This window comes from Theobroma cacao, chromosome 6 (genome assembly GCF_000208745.1).
Source record: "Theobroma cacao cultivar B97-61/B2 chromosome 6, Criollo_cocoa_genome_V2, whole genome shotgun sequence".
NCBI lineage: Eukaryota > Viridiplantae > Streptophyta > Magnoliopsida > Malvales > Malvaceae > Theobroma > Theobroma cacao.
Window position 1 is genome coordinate 22,971,903 of NC_030855.1, and position 22,636 is coordinate 22,994,538.

At 36.9% G+C, this 22,636-nt stretch overlaps 4 protein-coding genes across 5 annotated transcripts; all 4 read right to left on the bottom strand.

Annotated features, from left to right (window-relative positions):
• On the bottom strand, nucleotides 342-4,266 carry LOC18596677. Of its 2 annotated transcripts, none has more exons than XM_007025300.2 (4): nucleotides 4,108-4,266; nucleotides 2,057-3,201; nucleotides 879-1,964; nucleotides 342-791 (listed from the first exon to the last, which is right to left on the bottom strand). In XM_007025300.2, exons 2-4 carry the CDS (start codon nucleotides 3,062-3,064, stop codon nucleotides 753-755), a joined length of 2,133 nt encoding a protein of 710 aa, XP_007025362.2. In that variant the 5' UTR covers nucleotides 3,065-3,201; nucleotides 4,108-4,266; the 3' UTR covers nucleotides 342-752. The 2 variants fall into 2 exon arrangements, with proteins under 2 accessions (XP_007025362.2, XP_017979426.1); XM_018123937.1 differs by lacking the exon at nucleotides 4,108-4,266 and adding an exon at nucleotides 3,798-3,953 and having other exon boundaries at nucleotides 348-791.
• On the bottom strand, nucleotides 9,027-12,793 carry LOC18596678 (low-temperature-induced cysteine proteinase). Its single transcript, XM_018123476.1, has 5 exons — nucleotides 12,275-12,793; nucleotides 10,599-10,831; nucleotides 10,342-10,479; nucleotides 9,728-10,237; nucleotides 9,027-9,556 (listed from the first exon to the last, which is right to left on the bottom strand). The coding sequence occupies exons 1-5, from the start codon at nucleotides 12,756-12,758 to the stop codon at nucleotides 9,416-9,418; spliced, it is 1,506 nt and encodes a 501-aa protein (XP_017978965.1). The 5' UTR covers nucleotides 12,759-12,793; the 3' UTR covers nucleotides 9,027-9,415.
• Nucleotides 16,086-16,863, bottom strand: LOC18596681 (abscisic acid receptor PYL12). Its single transcript, XM_007025305.2, has one exon. It carries the CDS (start codon nucleotides 16,819-16,821, stop codon nucleotides 16,324-16,326), a length of 498 nt encoding a protein of 165 aa, XP_007025367.1. The 5' UTR covers nucleotides 16,822-16,863; the 3' UTR covers nucleotides 16,086-16,323.
• Nucleotides 18,309-21,091, bottom strand: LOC18596682 (F-box/LRR-repeat MAX2 homolog A). Its single transcript, XM_018123475.1, has one exon. It carries the CDS (start codon nucleotides 20,671-20,673, stop codon nucleotides 18,577-18,579), a length of 2,097 nt encoding a protein of 698 aa, XP_017978964.1. The 5' UTR covers nucleotides 20,674-21,091; the 3' UTR covers nucleotides 18,309-18,576.

The window sequence follows — 22,636 nt, forward strand, 5'->3', positions numbered from 1 at the left end:
ACACCAACTAATAAAACAAATGTTCGGATGAACCCTGCTCTTTGAAAAGTGTATTTTACCCTGGATGCATTCTTTCACCATCTAATTAGAACTACCACGGCAAGGATATATGAATGAATCGATTAAAAGTGTTGTTGTTGAAGCTCTGGACAGGAAAATCAGGAGCACATGAATTTATTTACTAACTCGCGCTGGGACAAAATTAAGTTGCTAAAATGGCAGATCAAGTAAATATATATTAACATATTTGAACCATTTCTAGGCCTAGTTCTATGGGCTATAGCGCCTTCTATTTGAGATGAAATGTTCTATTCTGCTAGAAGCCTATAACAAGCATGTTATATATATCAGATAAGCCTTTTATATCCATTAATTTTTCACAACAGTATCTTGACTCCTGTGTAACACGAACACCACAGGAACCACAAGACTTAAAAGTTTAAAAATATATTTGTGGTCGTTACAAAGATTTGAATCTGACTTTAATGTAACAATGCCTCAGCCTGCAGTGATGGCTGATGCAGGAAAAAGAAAAAGGAAATGAACTTACAAGCTTATACAACAACAAGAGCTAACAAATCCACCTGCCTAGCATAAAGATACAAGGAAACTGGAAGGAGAAACTCCTGGAAGAACGAATAAAAAAAAAATGGTAGGCTGCAGCAAAATCTTAATCAGCTCTGACCATGTTGAACCAAAACTGCTGAAACAAAGGCACCAGTCCAAGGAATTCAATGATGCCCTCTGCATTTTTAAGTTTTGGATTGCTGAGAAAAGTGAGTTACTAATTCCTGTAAAGGACATACGTATTAGTATTCACAATGAAACTCCCATCAAAGAAGACAATATTGCTATTAAACAGTGATAAGTATGATTACCTCAGAATAGCGGACGTGATCATGATGCAAGTAAGAAGTTTTGACAATTGTTTCCCACTTGGTATCAGTAGCTGATACCTTAGGTTCCTCTTTTTTAGGATTAAACCGAGTGCCATTGTAAGACTGCGAAAATGAATTTCTTGATGTAACCGAAGGCAGTGCACACCAAAGCCAAGACTCAGATGGTGTTTTTGGTAAAGGAGGGGGAAGAGGAGAGCAATCAGAACCAGCATTATTTTCTTCTTGATCAGCTTCTCTCACATCACCATTAGCACTAAGAGTTAGACTTCGATCAGCTCTAACTTTTATACGCCCTAAGGACTTATTCAGTCCTCCATTCTGTCTGAAGCAATCCATCATTTCTGCTTGACCTTTGAGATCGGGTTTGTCAGAGAAAGAAGATCGACTGGAATACACTGACCCTGTGATTTCATATTTTGATATGTCCTTTCCATCCAAAAGGTTCAGGCATTTTATATCTTGAAGAGAAGATTCCACAGTAGCAGATTCTTCCAGCATTCTGTTCACTAGTAATGTATCAGAATGCTTTCCCATGGAATCCATTGGGGCTTTGGTATCTGAGGAATCAGAATTTGAACTTGCAATTTTAGCAAAATTTACAGTATCTACATACAATGTCTTCTCAACTGCAGGGCTTAGAGCACCTGACCCTTGCCTGGTGCTCTGATAGGGTACTAATTCCTGTGAGTTGTTATTGCTTTTGGTATACTTAATTAACGTATTGGCTTTGAATTTCTCAGCTTCTTTGGGCATGCCAAGAAACCCCCCGCCACGAAAGGGAGATTGAGGTCTCTCTCTACGGTAGGGAGAAATGCGAGCACTACCTGGAAGCCTTTTGGGAGGTGACCTATTCACTATCTGCTGGTCACCTGAGTTGGTAAACTGATTTGATCCACATGTCATCTTTTTCCCAATCTCTGGAAGCCTAGGGGACTGAACTCCACCACTCAGTTTGTTCTCTGGGAGCCTGGGGGATTGAACTCCTGTATCTGATTTGTTCTCTTGAGGCTGGGGGGATTGAACTCCACTATCTGATTTGTTCTTGTGAACAGCATCCCAAGCATGCTGCAAATATACAAAATGGTAACCAGATAAGTTCTAAATTAGAATCTCTAACACTTACAACAAGGGCATCGAATAGTGATTTCCATACTAACCTTCTCAATAATTTGGCTGTGAGACTTCATGTAGGTAGCTTTGCTTGGTTTTGCAACCTCACGAGTTGAAGGCATTGAAGAATGGGTCCTTACTTTTAATCCTGGCACAGGATTTAAGAGGCACAGAGAGTTCTTAAAGCTTAATCGAGGCAACAACCCACAGGCTTTTCTTGATAAATTGCCAGAATCCTCATAGTCATCATATTCATCTTCTGTTTCTTCTTCATCTACATCCTGATTATAATGTGGTATGATAACTGACTCATATTGATTAACAGGAGGTTTCCTGTCTCCAACAACCACTTTCTTATCCTCTCTGGGTAGTGCAGGTGCCACAGATTGCTTCCTGGAAGCATACTGTGGCATCTCCAGAGTCATTGCCTTGGCGGCAGGTAAAAAGCGACTCATCATGAAATCACGAGTTTGTGGATCTGTAGAGAAGGTACCTGACGGTTTTGCAACCAGGCCACTTGATCCACTTAGACCACTTATACTACAATTCATGGATAATGAATCTGTTGGGGACAAGGTATCAAGCGCATCAGAATAAGCATCATCATCAGTCTCTGACTCTGAGATGCATTTCTCATTTATTCCCTCGTTGGAAGAGTCTAACTTAGTCACATTATCATTTAGAGAATATATTTCACTTCGGGGCCTAACCACATTCTGATTTTCGAATTCCTTCTCCACAGTATACTTCAAGATATCCAAAACCCTCCCTGGTGGTAGCCTAGGAGTACCAGAAGCCTCCTTATTAGGCTGAGATTCATGCTCAATGCCACCTTTAGCTTTCCCAGGGATCTGCTCCCAGACAAAAGGAACTGCAACAGGTTCTGTTACCTGATCCAAACTCACATCGGAGTTATAGAAGGGGAGAGTATGTCGTCTATTGGGACAAGGATTTTCAACTATCTTCTGCTTATCTCTATCTGAAAAGGCAGATGTTGCAGAAAACCGCCTCACAGATAAAAGTGGTGCATTGAAATTTAATTTCCTTTCCTCCATCACGCTTTATAACCAAGAAGTTCTGCAGCTTTCCTTGTAAATGCAATTCACCAATTCAATACATGACACAGTTGATGATAAAAGTTGGATGAGAGCACCAGGTTGAATCCCTCCATGTCAAGATTTTGCCAGACTACCTGAAAATATGCTAATACAAATTATTTGAAGAACCCAAAATCACTGCAATGAAGACTCAATCTACTTCATATCTCCCTACTCTCTGCTTGAACTAGATAAGCAAGACATAATACTCCAAAAGGCGAAAATTTCAAAACGTATATGCCCTGTGACCACATGATGAGTAAATATATAACAATATTCAAGCTTAAAAACCTTCAGTGCTCTAGCTAATAGATTATGGAAAAGTAGAAACATTGATGCGCCCCTCAGTGCCGCATAAACATTATTGAACATTCAAATTTTAGAGCACCAAATTTTGCATTATCCGGGATCTGACAACCATAAAAATCCCAATCAACCACCCCTTAGCAAATAAAAAATAGAAGTAATCAATTTCTTATCTCCCTAGCAACTAAGAAAAGATTTATGTTGAAGTCCATTTGATAAAGAATTGTAAACTTTTCAGAAGATAGGTGGACACAGACATTAAATTCAAGCTATGAAAGATCAAATGAAAAACACATTTATTATCAGCTAAATTTGTATCTACTCTGCTGTATTGATTATTGGCATCACCAAGAAAAGTAAGTTCTAGTAAAAACAGATAACAAACCTGATCAAGAACTCGGTAAAAAACTTAAAGGCAGTCATAAATACTGCTGATCTTACCAACAGGAAAAACTTCATCTACAACAATTATCTTTAAACTAACACCACAGCCCACAAATTCATCTCTTTTCCAAGATTGTCAAACCAACAAAAAAAAAAAAAGAATTTACCGACAAAGTAAACAAGAATGTTCAACTTTGAACATAAACCCAGTGTTCCTTTCAGCCTTTAGACAACGTAAAACAGTTCTTGAAGTAGGTTTTGCATAAAAAAATCATCATCATTATCTGAGACAAAAGAAAAAGAAGTCATACCCGTGAGTGAGGGGAGATGGCTGAGTTCTTTGATGTTTGGGCCTAATGGGGTGTCCTAAAATGATGGCAAGAGTTTAGGGAATGAGTGACGATGAAGAAAAGTCAAGAAGGGGAGAGAGAGAAAGAGAGAGGTTGGACACTTCTGCGCTTTTCTTTCTATGTATTTTGCATTTTGAGAGAGACAGAGCTGACCCATTGAGTGTAGATTCTACATAAGACTCTGGAAGGGATAATAAACTGTTCAGTTAAAGACATCGGACCCTTTAACTGCATGTCGCGTTTGCACTCACGCGCCTTGCTTTCTTTATTGTTTTTCATTCTTCCTTTTTTTCGCATAAAGTATCTTAAATTCAGGCTAACATATTCAACAATTCATCCAAAACCAAAACTAGCCAACATGTCCTCAATCTCATCATAAACAGAAACATTTGAGTAAAAGAGTTAATAACCAAAAATTTGACATGTAGTGGCTGTTTGTAAGAATTTAAGGGAAGAAAATGATGATGATAACTTGTTCTTGTGGGTACTAACAAAAGGCTAGGGAACTTTGATGGGATTTTTGTGATAATTAAAGAGTGAAGAAAGGACAGGTGTGTGGTCACGAGCAAACAGTTGGGAAGGCAATGTGATGGGTATTAAGCCAACGGTACTTTTTACTACTCCTAGTTCCATTGTTGTTTTATTTTTTTTTCCTTTTTTTTGGTTGGGGATCGGACCGACCCTTTATTTAATTTGGAGCTGTATGACTCTATCAGTCCACGCAGCATTAATCAATCGTTGTCCATAATTTAATTTCCTAGACTTGGATTCCAGGTTTCACTGCCCTTCACCTAAGGACACAAACTCAGAAAGTGTTCTACGTATAGATTGTCAAGTCCTTATCCCATCATAATCACCTTTTCCTCAATAACGTGACTGGTTCCTCCACTAGCTGTAGCTACTTGTTTTCTTTTTTTCTGTTCTTAATTATGTGGTTGGTAAATGATGAGACATGCTGCAAACCCAAAACCAAAGCATTTGTATTCTAAGCTTTTACCATTTTCTATGCAAAAAAAACAAGAAGTGATATCATCTCTAAACCTAGCTGTAATTAAACAAAGGAAAAGAGAGTTACTAATCCACTTAGTGGATATATATTGATCCAAAGTTTAATTGCAATAGGTTTATGTGTTTGGATTTTGGGAAAAGTACACGAAGAAAGGAGGAATACAAGATATAAATTAATGCAAAAACTTGTTGTTTTTCGAAAATTATTGAACCAACATGAAGAATGTTTTGACATAAACAATTCATAATGACATTTTAGTGAAAACAACATGAAACACATTTGTCTTTGCCTATCTTGCTTTGAAAATAATATTTTTAACTTTTGATAAATTTATAGTACTAGTACTATTTCCTTTTTAACTTTTAAAAATATGGCATAACTCAAAATTTTCATGAAAAGTCGTGAAATTACAATTTTTTTTTATTGACATAATACTTAGAAAAATTTTAAATTATTTAAAAAAAATTAAATGAAATTTTATTTTTTACTATGTTTAATAAATCTTCTAATTTTATTTTAAATCAAATAAATTATTATAACTAACTGTTGACTAATTATCTTAAAACGTTTTTTATTATTTTTATGTCACGTGGTGTTAATGTGATGATGTAACTTGACATTTTTCACATTACACATCAACATCATATAGATATAAAAAATAACAAATAACGTTTTTATTAATAATAATTAGTTAACAATTAGTATTTATGTTTTCAAAATAAATGTTCAAGAATTTAAGTAAATATAATAAAAAATAAAAATTTATTTAAATAATTTAATTTTTTAAAGTTATTATTTAAAAAAAAATTTGACCCAGTCACCTATTAAATCCTATATCTCATTTTAGAAGCCAAAAAGCATAAACCTTTTGCGTTATTTAGAACTACAATTTATGGCTTCTTGGCTAGTAGTGTGATCCCATCCCACCAGAGGCGGAGGGAGAGGGGTTTGTAGGGGGCCTCACGTCCCAAAGTTTCACAATGTTATAATTTTGTCTCTGTTTTATTTTAAATTTTTATTTTTATTTTTTAAAAAATTTTATAGTTTCATCTTTTTAAATATTTCCTCAAAATTTTAAAAAATTATAATTTTGTCTTTGTTTTGTTTTAAAAATTTAAAATTTTATCTTTATTTTTTAAAAATTTTTATAATTTTATCTCTTCAAATATTGAATTTCTTATTTTTACCTCTTCAAATTTAAAATCTTAACTCCACCGGCGGCTCCCACCGTCTAAAACAGTAACTTCTTGACAATATTTTTACCTTGGACCATAAAATGCCTTTTAGTGTAGTCAAGATTTATTGGCAAATCACTTTTTCAGAAATCTAATAAAGTAGGCGGACCAGAATCCTTGGTGTAAACATATTTATATACCCAGCCAAAGCTTTTTGTTTCAAATTACACAGAGATGATTAGATTAAAGAAAAATGGCCAACCTTTTAGTGGTTTCGTCTCACCATATTCTCTGATTTTCCTTAATCAGCGGCTTCAAAACATGTGTTGCTCATATTTATCCCATTATTCTTGTCTACAAGAGATCTAGTGTCTGCCAATCTTGACTGTATCCATATATTTATGCTATAAGAAATTAATAATATTTGTTGAATAGGAGAGACAAATCCATATTCCGTTGCCCAAATCAAGTGTTGGGAGAATATATTGGTGGAAATTTTTGCTTCTCAACACATGGGGCACTCTGAACTTTCTGCATTTTGTGAACCTAATACTCGTACTTGTTTGTTTCCATGGCCCCAAAATTTAATGAAATTCTCTTGAGACTTTCTTGTCCCATCAATACAGACCGAATTTAAAATGGTCTGAAGAGCTTGCTTGTCCCCATTTATATATTCAATGGTTTCGTTACAAATTATGTAACAATGGCTTTTGTGTAAGAGAATTGTCAGAAGGAAGTGTCAGCTAACTTAAGATTTCTAGTTTTCTTGTAATTTTATTGGCAAAAAACAGAGGAAAATTTGTAAACAGAGAGACGAATGTCCTTATAATATAGTTTGATAATTCAACTTGAAAGTGGAAAGAAAGATAGAGAGAGAGAGAGAGAGAGATGGTCAAAACTCATACTCGAACCAAAAATAAGTTTCCATGCAACATGGTCCATGGTGGGTGCTTTGCCCCACCGCCACCCACTACCGTTAGTCACACGCCGATGCATGTAGAGCCCATCCCTCAACCACCACCAGCAGACGTGGGGGTCGCCATTTTGGGCCCTGAGCGCACTGCAGCTTGTCATGTCTCCCTCCTGTAAACGTTTTTTTCTCGTCGTTGCTAACGAGGGAAGGGAAAGCGATAGCCCAAAACTAAAAGCCTCAAACTCAAATGATACGTGACAATGATGAGCTACCTATCATTGGGCTTGATCCAAAGCCTTTACAGTTTAAAATACTAACAGCATGTTTGGTATTCTCATGCCATTTCGCGCCCCTTGTTTGGTTGTCAAACAAGGTGAGAAATAAGAATTCCTAAAATAAAAATTCCTCATACTTGTTTTTGGGGTGAGAATGGCTAATACTCATCCCCTTAATATTATTTATTCCGTGATCGAGGAAATAAGTTTGAAATATTATTTGACTAAAATACTCTCAATTAATTAAGAAAATCACGACTCTGTCCATATAAAACCTTTTTTTTTCTCTCTTTTTCCTTCCCCCGTCTTCCTCAGCACTTTCAGCCACCCTTCCCTAGAAAAGCATCTCCTCTCTCAGCTGGTCTTCGACCGTCTTCCTCTCCTCTCTCAACCGGCCTTCCCTCATCTTCATCTCCTCTCTCAACCGATCTTCCCCTGTGTTCCCCTTCTCTCTCAACCGATCTTTTTCCTCTCTCTCAGCCGTGGGTCTTCACCTCTCTCTCAAGTCGCTCTCACCCATCATATATCAAAAGACATAACTTATTTTTTTTTTTAGAAAAAAAATGGAAGACTATCTTTTTAATTTCAAAGATATGATTTGATGAGCCTATGATGGCGATACTTAAGGAACTCTGCAGGAAAACCAGGGAGAGCCAAGAGCTCGTCTCTTACGGATCTGCATTCGTCAGGGGTGGGTTTATGGTGAGATGGGTGTGGCTCCTCGGTCGTTATTTTGGGAGTTTTGGAGTGGCCATCGACCCCAAGCTGCTTCCTTTTGAGACTTTTCTGCATTTTCATCTTACCTTCGTCACAGTTTGCTGATTTTTTTCATGAATATTGGGTAAAAAAAAAGGAATAAAGTAAAGGGTACACGTAAAATAGCAATGGGCTGTTTAATAATAAAAATTACATATGTACTTCAATACGTGATTAAATTATAATTATTTTTAACAATCGAGAGAAAATATAATTATGATGGGTAATTGTCTTTTTTGATAAATGTGTATTTAAATGATAATAAAGATAATTTTAATTTTTTATGAAAATAAATGTTAATATAATCAAGGGTATTTCTGTCTTTTTATCACTTATTTCTTTCTTATTCTAATCTTATTTTTACCAACCAAACACTGTAATAAGTCATAATAACAATTTCTACTCTATTCCATTCACAATACCAAACAAAGTAATAATTATTCTATTCTATTATCACTTTATTCTATTATCACAGAATAGTAATTTTATTTTATTTCTACTTATTTCGCGAATGAAACGTGCAGTAAATGAATGTCCCTTCAGACTTATTGGGTAACGAAAATTTTTCAAGCATGATACTTTACTGTTCTTGTTCCTGATATATACATGTACTAGGATTCAATGATTGAATCCTCTTATTCAATACATCTTATTTTATCCTTCTCTTTTCCTACCCCCATTGGCATCAGCAACAAATTTCGGCAAATGGTTCTTAGATTTGAGTCTGTTACTTATAGTAAAATAATGGAAAGTGTAGATAACTAACAGGCCCTTATTTTCAAGTCCAAATATGTAATAGATATATTATATATTACAAGGCTTGGATGACCAACAACGCCAAGATGGCTTGATCATGGAAGCAAGCCTGGAGAAATAAATTAAAGCATAGTTTTTATACCCTCTGACGAATGGAAAAACACTGTCTCCAAATCCAGATGCACCATCTAAACAAACAAATTTTCCCTTTTTTATCTTCTCTTCCTGGAATTGCTTGCCGGCATATGTGCAGCGTTCAATTGAAACATATGTTGAAAGCAAAGGATGAGATGATGCCTCCCCCGTGGGGGAAAAGTGAAAATGACTTAAAGTAATAACGACCTTCAACTTCTGAGAGAAATGATTAAGTATTGTTCATTTTTTTTCAGCGCATTGCAGCGAAGGGGTTCCTCTTCCACTGCAGAGGTTGGTATGTCTTCTCTGTTTGCTCTGTTTTAGTCCATGGCAACTTGTGCTTAGCCATCTTTCGCTTCTTAGCAGCCACTCCCAGATAGTCTCCCGCGTTCTGAATATAAATGCAGAAAAGAGTTGCTTGTAATGAACTTGAATGGAACTATAAAAGTAATTGGCTGCAAAGACTACTAAATTTAAGCTGAATTGCTTGTAAGTTAACAAACTCTCTGCAAATTGGGCCAATGCATGCCATATATGGATATTAGGGAATAGTTTTTTGTACCTTGAGGCAGAGTCCTTCTTGGACATCACAAATGGGGTAATCACTAGGGCAGCAGTATTCAGTTCCAGTACAGCAAACGGCATTTTCATATGCACAGCAGCCGTATATTAGGCAATAATCATAGAATTCAAAAAGGCAACAGCATGTCTCATCACTTGGACAATAGGAGAAGTCTCCACATTCACTTGGTGAAGGAGATGGAGGTGGGGGTGGGGGTGGTGGTGGTGGAGTTGAAGGTGGTGGCGGTGGTGGAGGGACACTTGGTGATGGATAGGGAGATGGTGAAGAGGATTCTTTGGTTGGATAAGAGGCCATGGCATTGACAGCGCAGACACCATATGGTAAATCAGTGTCTCTTTTTAGATAGAAATATCCATCCATTCCCCAACTTGTTCCCCATGAATTCTTCACTATCCAATAATCTTCACCATCTTCTGAGCCATAACCAACTATCAAAACAGCATGATCAATGTCATCTGGATTGTCCGAGCAGCTACCGTCAAAAATTCCCTGATCATGCATGTCACATAAAATACCATTAGTCAGGATATCATTTCAAGAAAAAATTTCAGGTTCCTCGTTTAATTACTGAACCAAAATAAAAAGAGACTTACACCAGTGTAAAGTTGAAAATCAATTGAGGAAGCATCAATTCCCACACTAACGGGTTGCTGAACAACAGCACATAAGAGAGCACTGTCTGATTCCTCTACATCTTTGTAGCCATCAATAGATACAACTTTGGTTTCCTCCTGATCAAAGACAAGTACCATTAAGTCAGTCAGAGAAGACAAAACGGAAGAACTTGTTCAAAAATTGCAATACAAATGAAATATGATCCAGAAGTGGTAGTTGGTGTGGGGAACCAGACCTTGGTGATGTTACACGTGCCATCCACACCTTCATAGGGATAGTCGGCTTCCGAATCGATCCCACCATTGTTTATAACCCATTCGAAAGCATAGTCCATGTATCCTCCGTCGCACCCATAGTTGGTGCTATCACAATCCATAAGCTCTTGTTCTGAAAGGCTAATAAGGTTTCCAGTAACCAAGGCATTTATTCCTTCCATGGCTCCAGTTGAAGAGAATGCCCAACAACTTCCTGTAAACATAGGACACAGATACAGTTAAGACTTAAGAGATTATCATTTTAATGCCATCATAGCTGCTCTCTCTAGCGTTCTTTTCTAATGACCTTGTTTAATTAACTGAAATTTTAATTTCAGGTTTTTCCAAAGGGGGAACTTACACCATGTAATGGGCTGTCTAGGTTTCTTTCCCTTTTTGGGTAAACTAAACATATCGGCTGCTGCTTCTAATTGTAGCTCAATTAACAATCCTTTAGAACTCGTTAACGAAGTAAATTATAGCCTGATGATTATTACTCTTCTCTACCAGGGTAAGGTTTACGGTTTGAATCTAATATCCAATTGCCCTGGTCAGAGAGAGAAAAAAAAAAAAAGAAGGCTTGTAAATTAAGTTTTCAATAACTTTGGTCACCATTGGATTTATATTTAAGAAGCTTGTTTAAGGTGAAGGGATTCAACCAAAAGGTTTTAGCTAAATCTGTCGACTCATTCAGGTCAACTCTGCTTTTCCTCTGCTATTCTGAACAAACATGGTCATGCTTCAGAAGAAGAAGCAATTTCTAGTATAATCTGTGTGGCAGTGAACGCCAAAAAAATTGTTCAATGACCTATTTGAGCCAACTGTAATCTTCAAAAGCGCTCCTACTGGTTTGATGTAAAACCTCGAAAGGTTTTGGGCTCTTCCAGGGAACTATGTATACAATACTTGGATTTTCTAATATATTTGCATACCATAGCGTGACAGTCATTAAAACAGATATAACAATCAGCTAAATACATAATTTTTCTAGATCTTTCTTGGCATTCGTATCATCATATATAGGTTTTCAGACTTCAGTAGTGCAGTAAACTTTTGAATTGCAAACAGAAGCAGAGAGGTCTAAAAGTCAACATTTATGGAGTTTGGCAAATTATTTCTGGGATAGGAAGATGTGGACTTAACAGAAATTATAGATAGACTACCATGGACCAGTTTTCTTACTAGGCAGATTTCTCATCATGATCACTTTATCACATGAAATAAAAGCTAAGCTCATGCCACATTCTAAAAGGAACTTCTGGTTTTGATCACGAGATGAAGATGTCAAGAGTCTCGTCAGGTTCACTAACGAAGAAAGAGGTTTAAGGCTTAAAATAGGAAGAGTATAGCTCCTATATTATCCTGAAGACAGGCTTAAGATAAAACTTCAGCCTGGTCCCTAGCGGGCGCCCAATCTTTTTCATTATCACAGTTTCCATCGACGACTTGTATCCAAATGAATTGAACATAATTAAAGTTTAATGCTTCTGTTGTTAATCATCACATGTTTATGTCAAAATAGCCCAACAAAAGTAGTGAGAAAGTGTCACAAACACTGACAACATTTAGGAATCAATATTTAGTATATAGAGAAAATGATTGGCATACTCTGTATTTAAATCATTACTCGATTATGAACCAAATAAAGAAATCTTACCGCAGGATCCCTGGTCCTTGACGCCAGTCACAATTCCATAGTTCCTCCAATCCAAGGATGATGGTGCATCACAGGACTGCACCTTTCTCCTCATGTTCCTTGATAGAGTGCTCCCCTTGTTGATGGGCTTTTTCACCTTTGCCAGGTAAGCTTTTCTGAACTCCTCATTACTCATATCAGCAAACTTGTTCAATCCCACACGGTGTCCCCCCTCAGTTGATTTTCTCTTGGCATTCCTCTCCAGTATATACTTCAAATTCCCCTTAAAGTTTTCAAACCTTTTCTCCGCCTCTTCAACATGCTTGTACACTTTCTGATGCTTTTCTTTCCATTGTCGAAAGATCTCCACCACCCGTTCGTCAGAAAGGAATGCATCAAGGTCATGTTCCAATATGGAGTATTCAGTAGGAAGGCTAGAAGAGAGGCATGTTCGTGAAGCCAATATCAAGAAAACGAAAGCCAATACGCTTCTCTGGAAACCCATTTTCGCAACTGGATTGCCAGTGATGTCTGATCTAATCTACATTGAATTGTATATATAGTGGAAATACTTGCTAACTAAGCTACGCCTACCAGTCAGCTCAAGCACAACTCTGTTTCAAAAACGAAAGAAAAAAATTTTGCCCATTTCCTTTTTCCGCCCTTGCACATTTAAAATATTATCATCTTTTTCAAAGGGACCAAAATAACATTTGACCTTTACAAAGAATTGTAAAAAAAATGGAGGGCATTTTATGAATTAGCAAATGATTTTGGAAAATATTTTAAAGAAATGGTGGAGCTGTTGTGTTGAATAATTTATTGTTGTAACTAGTTTCCCGTAGGCTGTTCTTCAGTAGCACCAAATTGTATTGGTGGTTGGCGCCCGTCTGCTGTTCAGACTTCAGAGCTCTTTGACTTGCGAGTAAGGATAGTAGCTGGAGCCTGGAGGCAAATCTAACAGTCAACTTTACTTAGCATATGGACTATCTATATTTTATGTTCTCATAGACAAATTTAAAAGACTATAATTAAGTTTGGGAAATCTGAAAATGAATTAAGATGAAACATATCGTACAGAATTCAAATGTTAGAATGTTATCGGAGGTCGAAATCCTTAGAGGTACTTGCTCAAGGTAGAGTTGAGACCTTTACAGATTACATATATGGGATAGGGCTACTCGTCTGACTCTTATCACGTTAATAGCGGGCTCCGGGGACATAAATGATTGAAGCGCTCACCTACCAAGGTCACCAATATTTGCCATCCACTTACAAGCATTGAATCCCTTTGATTTTGTGTACATCAATGCCTTAAACCATAACCAAAAGAAAAATGATGGACAACCCTACAAAACGACGCCAACCAGAAGCAAAGTAAGAAATCAGTGGCAGGCAGGGCTACTCCCTCCGGTCTGTCTATTATGCTTAACAAATCAATCACTTTTCTGAAGCTCTCACCCCATGGGTGAAGAAGAGAGAATCTGATTACTTTTAACAGTTCGGTATACAAATAATGAATCTGTTATGTTTTTAGATATATTTCAGGAAAGAGATGCTAAGATAACAGGGAATAAATCTGCAAATAATGCAGAGTTTCTTGAGTCACCTCGAATCCATTATTTAGAAATAGTTAGGTTATGAATTACTGTAGGATAAGGTTGCGGAGTCAGCTCTAAAGAGCAACCATGTGGTAGATGTGGTTGCCCAAAAATATCTCCATGGCAGTCTTTGGTTAAATTTAGTAAGGACAGTCATCAGGGAGACGGGAATATTATTATTTTTTTCTTATAATTAAAAGAGAGAGAATTCAAACTCTACTCTTTAAATAAAAAGATAATACACTAATCAATAAATTAAATGTTCGGGTGCAAGGAGACAAGAACATTAGTTGCAACACTGAAATTTACAGCTAGTCAAACATTTTGCAAGTAAATTCTTGAGCATTTTAGATCATGCCAATCTTTAAATTAAGAAGCAATGGGCATTCTTCATCCGCCTGATCGCAGCTTAATTAGCTCACTTGTCAAGAGAACATATCAAATTGTTTGGATTGAGGGTCACAGAATTCATCCTTAGTAATAAAACATTAACTATAAAAAAATTTAAAAATACAATAATAGAGTAATTCATTTTGTTGTGTCTATTTAGGGATCATTCAGTGCAATATAAAATACATGGGTCTGGACATATGCTCTTAATTCCGAATAAGGGTTTGGGAGTCAAAGCTCAGCTAGCTACTAGTCTTTGCCTTGCAAAGAAGTGTAGCTGTTAGTAGGTATGGGCTGAAATTCCATTTTGCCCCTTTCATACCACGTGTTTTTTTCTATTATTTTTCTTTATAAGCTCCAATCCTCCATCGATTTGCTAAATATTTATGACCAAAAATTGTGAAGAATTAAAAAGGATTTGAGAGGTGCAAATTGTCTGACATTCACATTGGCACATTTCCCAGGCAAAGGATGAAGTTTTGAGTTATGTTAATTATGAAAGCTGTTAAAAACTTGAAAGGGTAAATTTGAGTCCTTCGGGACTCACCAGTCCTACCTTGGGACCTCGTGAAAAGTGTTCACTTTTTTTTTTTTCTAAAAGAAGAAAAAGTACCTATTTCCCTTTGATATTTAATAATAGTATTATTTTATTCTCCAACATTGTAGTCATTTTTCTATTCAATAAGACAAAAGAAAAGTTTCATTTGTTTTTCACGTGTTTTTTTAGATAAAATACTCTTACTTTAAAAATTTTATTCATAATTATATATGAATTTATTAATATTTAAAATAAATAGTCTATTTCATAAATAATGTAAACAATATATGTGAAATGTATAAATTACTCGTCGCGTAAAAAGAATGAGGATAGTAGTATGTCAATAGTTCTATAGAGAATATTATCAAACACCTTCAAATCTCATAACTCAAAAATGTTAAGTTCTTATAACAAGTTTTGAAATTCAAAACTTAAATCAAATATGGATTTATGATTTCTAAATCCATAAATGAATAAAAAAAATCAACTCATCAACTCAACTTTCATTTTCTCTTTCCACCTTTCGACCCCACTTTGAATCACTCATCAAAAATAAAAATCAAACATGAGTTTATGATTTTTCCTTCACTAGTCGATTATGAGTTGGATTGTTAAAAATCAACAACAAATTTGAAACATTTTAATAAATGAAATTTAGATTTTGAGAGAGTTTTAGCTTTTAATTAGTTTATAGATAAAAGAAGGGTAAAATTAACATAAAAATATTATCACATCATTAAAGAAATAAAAACACTAATCATTGACTAACTACAAAACTTATGAGTTTAACAAAAAAAATTCTTTTAACATGAATTATTTATTTTTAATAATAATAAACTCTTATAAAATTATGAATAAAATTTCAAAAGATAAAAGTATTTTATTTTAGCACATTCATAAAGATTCCAAATATCTTTGAGATAAGTCTGTTCCATGCCAGTTTGCCGCACAGAACTTGGGCTTAGTTGTTGTCAGGCAGGTGATTTCTACTAGCAAGCCCAAACTGCGACAGGTACCCGAGCTGCCTCCCCAATTAGACCCACATTTTCGAAACAAGCTCATACCAGGAAGGTACGATTTGGTATGTTTCCACTAACATATAAATTGAAACTGCCATGACGAAAAAGGGCAACCTAAACAATCCTTATCATGGGATCGAACTTTAGTGACCAATGTGAATATGGGTAGCCTTGAGACTTCTCCAATTTGGGCCAACAAGGCCTGGTCGATCCTAAACTGGCCTATAAAGAAATTGCTAACTCTACCATTAATCTAAAATTAGAGGGAAAAAGAAATCAGTATATACATATAACCTGGTGATTATTGTTATTAATATGCATATGTAGAGCATTAAAATCAGAGTAATAATAACACTTGGATTTACAAGCTATCGCGCTCCCAAAAAAAAAAAAAAAACCTTTGAAAGGTTACAAGAATTGAGACAATTGGTTTGTACTCTATCTCCTACATAAGTAACAAAAAAAAAAATTAACTAAGGGGAAAAAGAAAAAGGGCATAATATGAAATAGCATAGGTGAAACCTAAACCTTGGCCATCTTTTCCGTTACCCTAGCCAATGACCTAAGGTTGCACCCAATTATCATATCAGCAAAAGAGCATGTATCCTCCTTGCTACTCCCCGCTGGGACATCCACTACGTACGACTCCATCACCACCGTCTTTCCACCCTTTCCTTCTTCAATTTCATGCAAAGTGGTCGTAGAACGGTAATTAACAAGCCTGTGATCACCTCCAATGATGCTAACCACCATAACATGCGAGTCCTCATCAAGTTCATCTAGCCTCTCCATGCTCGTAGCCGCCGGTAACCCTGACACAACCATCACTTCACGTACGCTTCCGATGCTGCCGGTGCCGGCACTCAACGTGCAACTCTTGACGAATTGCTTGTAGAGTTGTGGGTGGTCGAAGCGGCGCATTATGGACCATACTAGAGGAAGCGGTGCATCTATCGTCTGGACTAGGCTTGAGCCACATTGCTTTGATGATAGGTTTGGGGTGCGATATTGATTTCCCATTTGCTTCTGTTTTGGGTTTGCCTCGAAGTTCTTTGTTTGCTTTCTTATATAGCATTCTGGGTCGGCAAGGAGGTTTAATATATATACACACATATATATATATATATATATATATATATATATATATATATATATATATATATATATTTTTACGAAGCGGTTAAAGGATGAGATATAGATAGAAGAGTATGCTGAATTGCTAATTTCTAAATATAGGAAACTTTCGAGGATGGGGATATGGTTTTCCCTGGAACCTTAGCTTTTTATGGGATCAAGTTCTGTTGTAGAGGTATGTGGGTTCGTTGTTAAGCGTAAGCTCCATGTTCTATCATTAATCATGTGACGACCAAGCTCTAAATTTTTGTTCCAAGTTCGTTGTTCCACTGAAGGCGGTTAATTAATGTACGCTGCAAAGTGCAAACAATTTGGCATGTGCTGGATGTTACTAATTGTCCTTGTTGCCTTTTGCCATAGGCGATGATCGAGTAGCTCTCAGCCGTCCGTTAGCAGCCACGTGCTTTTGGACATACTTCTCTGTGAACAGATTCACTTTGGGTGGTCACTTCATGGATCTCCCCATTCTTTTTTTCACCTTTTTATTCTCCACTAGTTCTTTTGTCCTCTCGTTTCTGATGGATTTTATGGTTGTGAAGGGACCAGCATTTACCATAAAAAGGATCGCGTCAGCTTTTAGCTACGCTTAAAGGCCAAAGCGGCTTACGGAGGTGGGCCTAAAATCTAAATCTAAATGAGCTCGATTCAAGTTGGGCCCGAACATGATTTGTGGGTCTGGTCAGAAGATTATTATACTGTATGAGTGAGTGCATTACAACTGGAACTTATCTACCAATTCCAAACTTTAAAATTAGAGAAAAAAAAGAAAAGAAAAGAAAGAAACATTCAGCGCGACCATTTCGTGCTTTGGAAAAAAAAAAAAAGAAACATTCTTCCAAGTAAACATCATTGGGAGACAACGCCCGAAATTGCGCCTTTAAAGCATGTTGCGAAACTTGCTTTAAAATAGAATTAGCTGCTGCTGTGGGACTGTTAATGGGCCATAACTTGTTGCCAACATAACGGCCAAGAATCTCCATAACTGGTCCATTGTTCCGATGAGCATTAATTTTACATACAAAAAAGTGAATGCCAGTATCGAAAAATGACAAGAAAAGGAAAAGATGATTGAAAGGCTAAGAACTTATATGGAGTACACTGTTTCGAAATGATGTGTCCTTTAGACAAGCTTTATGTGCTCTTGATTTGGAAAATCTTGTAGCCATTTCAATTCTCATAATGGGTGTCGAGGGATATTATGACACAACTTCGGGTCCAGTGTACGAGAAAACAGCAATCCTGATGAGTTTTTTCTTAATTCAAGGTGATTAGAGACTTTGAATTACACTAACTTTTGCATCAATGGCCATCTCAAACAAAGAATATATATTGTGATGTGCTTTTATAGATGATTTTATTTTAAACTGTGTATGTATGTATCAACAACATATATATATATAAATTAATTACATTTTGCATCCATTGATGGACTAATTCAAATACTCCAAATTCCCAACACCACATATTTTTTCCTAGCTATATATATACTCTAGTGAGATTCCAAGTCTTTGTAGTCATATGCCTTGCCACTGTGTTTTATTGGATAAGTTATACTCCACCAGTTTAAGGGGGGAAGCAATGATAAAAGGAGAGAAAGTTACGCAGAAATTAGCATTTAGCAACTCCAACTCCACCAATTTTTTAATCAGGCACCTGACCGCTATTCAGAGCATCCTCAAATCGACAGCACGAGTCTACTCTCATCTCCGTGCTTGTATCGTTCTCTGGCGCGGGGTAATAATCTTCTCTAAGTTGTACATCCCTGAGAGTTGGAATTCTCAGGAGAAACATCATGAAATGTTCATTTGCTGTTCCGTGAATGAAAAGTTTCCTTAGAGTTCCACACTGTGCGAGCAATCCTGCTGCTGGGAGAAAAAGGCTTCTCTGATTGACATCCATGTCCTGTGCAGGCCAATAGTTGAGCTCATTAAGATGCAAATTCTCAATTCCACTAAGGAAAAATCTCTCCCACAAGCTCAAATCTGCGCGTCCCGAAGGAGCAGTAAGAGCATAACCTATCACTCCACTACAGTCCAGGTTCATCCTTGAAAGCCTTGAATAGCAGGCCAAGGAACTCAGCCCAAATGCATCCATGGAAGGCCTTGGTTGGTCCCTGCAATCACCTTCAATTTTTATATCTATCTCTTCCAGTGCAGGACAATCATCTAAACCTGCCAAAGATAATGGAGTGAGCAACTCACCTGCAGCAACCCAAAGGGAAAGATAGTGTAGCTTGTTCCAAGTCCTAGACAAGAATAAATTGTCATTGCCAAGAGCATAGGACTTGCATTTCTTTCTCACGCTTCTTTCTTCCCTGATGATGCCTCGTTTCCCTGCCTCGAAGTTCTCGAATCCACCTGGTTGGTTTGAACTGCCTGTCTGGCCTTCTGATTGTTCAACATTTTTCCACACGAAATCTATGTGGAGCCGTTCTATCCGATCTCGAATTGGTTCCAGTGCCTGCAACGACGAAACTGCATCGAAATTTTTGCAGTAAAAAATTTTCACATCAACCAAGGTTTTCTGAAGAGCATAAGCCAATTTCCACATCCCTATTACTGTGATTCTGTTGCATCCTAGAACTTCAAACTTGGACAGTCTCGGGCAGCCAAGGGAGATGGCTACCAAAGCGGTATCAGTTAAGTCAGCAGAGTTCTTGATGGACAAAGATTCCAACCCTTGGCATAGGGCGACCCCATCTGGTCGATAATCTATACTCCTGCAGATTCCGTGGAATTGTCCCAACTTCAAGGATTTAAGCCTGGGGCACCTCGAGTTAAGCACCTCCAACGCTGGCCAGGCATCCCTAACATTGTGGCAAACATCGAGAACCAACTCCTCAAGCAGTGGCAATCCAGCAAATACATCTGCAAGTGTAGCATGGCTAATACTAGCATCTTCAGATGTGTAACCCTCATCATTTGGGTCCGCCCTAACTTTGGACAAGGAAGTGGCATCAACGAGGTGAAGGAGAGAAAGGGAAGGACAATTTGAAGCAAGGGCAAGCAAGGTTTGATCGCCAACAAATCCAATGAATCTATGGTCAAATGTACATGTTGCAAGAAATTCACGGAGGTTTGGACAGAAAGCAGTAATGGCTAAAAGCTCATGGGACTTGAATCCATCAGCCGAAGAATTTTTGAGAATATTGAGACGGGAAAGACAAGCTCCAATATATGGGTATGCTTCAAATGCTGGTGGAAGATCCTCAGTCCAGCAATAAAAATGTGAAACATCAAGTGAAGAAAGCGTGTGGCAATGCTCAAAAAGTGCAATAAAATCTGAGCCAATAGGTGTAGGCAAACGCTGATGCCAACGTATGAGCTTAACATCTCGTAAGTTAGGCCAAAGGGCAGCTAGAAGATGGAGCGTTGAAGGGTTCCGGACATAAACAGTAAGAGAAACAACTGATGGAAATGCATTTCGAAGGAGTTGAGCAAGAAGAACAGGGTTGGGAGAGGAATCGAGAAGAGGGTGTCCCCAAGGGGAGAGGAAAGAGAGATCAAGGTTGGTAACGGCTCGAAAGCAAGTCGGGAGGAGGAAGAGATCACGGATATTGCCACGGAGGGTGAGGGATTTGCGAGTGGAGCGCTCAAGCAAGTGCCATTTGAGACACACAAGGGACACGGCATTGCGTGTGCGAGTATCAGTAACCAAAGAGAATATGTTGGAGAGAATCACATCTGGTATGTCATGGAAATGAACATTGCTCGAAGTTCCAGCCAATTTTTTTGCCATATGCGGCACCTATGGAAAGAATAAGTTAAAGAGAGATTGTGACTATTTATATCTGATCTCCTGACAGATTTCAAGATAAATGTAGATCCTGAAACTAATCAATTAAATTCCTTTGTGTGTATGGCCATGGGGACAAAGGGTCATCCAACAGACGTGTATAAGTGAAGATAAAAGGTTCAAAGGGGCTACAACTAGCGAGGCTTGTTGAGGGAGAGGGATAGGCGAATGTATATAGATATCTGATGGGGATGAAGATAAATATATAGAAACAGATCGAACTTTGTATTGTCTACATATAGGAAAAGGCATATATATATATATCTATTTGGAGGTGTGAAAACGAAGATAAAGATTCAAGAACTTGTTAATTGGTGGCCTACAAAAGAGAGCTTCTTGCATAAAATAAATCTTTTATGTGGTGTGAGAGTGAAGAAAAAGTGAACCCAAAACAAGAAGAAGCATGCATATTATGCTCTCTTTTTTTTTTTCCAAGGGCATGAACATTTCATTGAGGGTAGAGAAAATCCCTTCGGCTGTTAATCCCCTGTTACAAAGAGACCAAATGGGTCACATAATTCAGCCACGAAAAAACAATCAGTCCCCTGGGTCCTAAATGGCGACACAATTCAGCCACAAAACACAAGAAAAAAGCAAAAACGCAGAAAATATTCATGCCCACCCATACCATGAAGTACGTGTGAGGGTGAAAGTGAAGATTCAATATTGATAGAGAGAAAGAGAGAGGAATCTGTATGTCAAGGTGAGGAACTAAAGACAAAAGAAAAAGTAGTGGAAACTGGGGAGCCTGATCAGGAGAGGAGAGAGTTTTTCTCATGCAGCTGAGTTGGGTTAATCGTAAGGAAACAACTGGCGGCTCAAGAGTTAAGAGAAAGAGAGAGAAAGTGGAACCTGGGGGACCTGAAGAGAATGAGAAGAGGAGGAGAGACGTGGTGTAGCTGATTCACTAGTGTAACAGGTGTCATTTTGAGGATGATTATAAAGATACAGAAATTTAAAGCTGTGGCCTAAGAGAATGCAAGGGTCGACAAAATAAAAGCTGGCCTCTATGGTAGAAGATAAAGATACACAGTAACAATATATAAATATAAAAAGGAACAGCAATTGGCTCTGGGGGATGCCACTTACCTCACAAGGGTACTCCATCAGGTTTATCATGATCCAACTATCCATATAGAATCCTTTTTATTATTCCTTTTCTTTTTGTGAAATCTTTTTCAGCTTTTCCTGGATTTCTCTATCTTGATCTTTTCCTCTTTATTTTCTTTTCTAGTAAATCAAAATATAACTCATAATAGGAATACATGAAATATACCTTTTACTACCCCAAAAAACTCCTATTCTATTTGTATATATTGTCTAAAGTGACACAATTAAATACCCCAAATTCCCCTTTTTTTAAAAAAAAATAGCTTAATGAATTAAGCCAATTTTGAAAGGCTATATGTGCATGTATGAGTAGCTACTTCTACACATGGAGCTGCTCTGTCTGGAATATTAATAGCATGTTTCATTTTCAATAATATTTCCCAATCAACTCTATAATTGTATCTAGCTATATAGGTTAACGTATTTCTTTTCCATTGCTTCTCTTTTCCCTTTTCTTTTCTTCCTCTTTGGTTCCTGAATTTGGTCACATCTATGACATTTAAGATTCCTCTTGCATTTAGAAAGTATGTAGATATAAAACATTTAAAGTAATAGTAAAAAGAAATACTATATATAGCAAAAGAATAAATTAAAGCATGAGGCAGAGGAGAAGCCTTCTCCTATTCATCTATGACTTAATTTATAAATTTAGGAATTCTAATTTATTAAAATAGTCACGTACTTGAAATTTTGTAATTCATAATATTATTTTTTATGAAGTCTTCACTATTTACTTATGTATATATATATATATATATATATATATATATATAATGTATTATTTAAAATTATATTT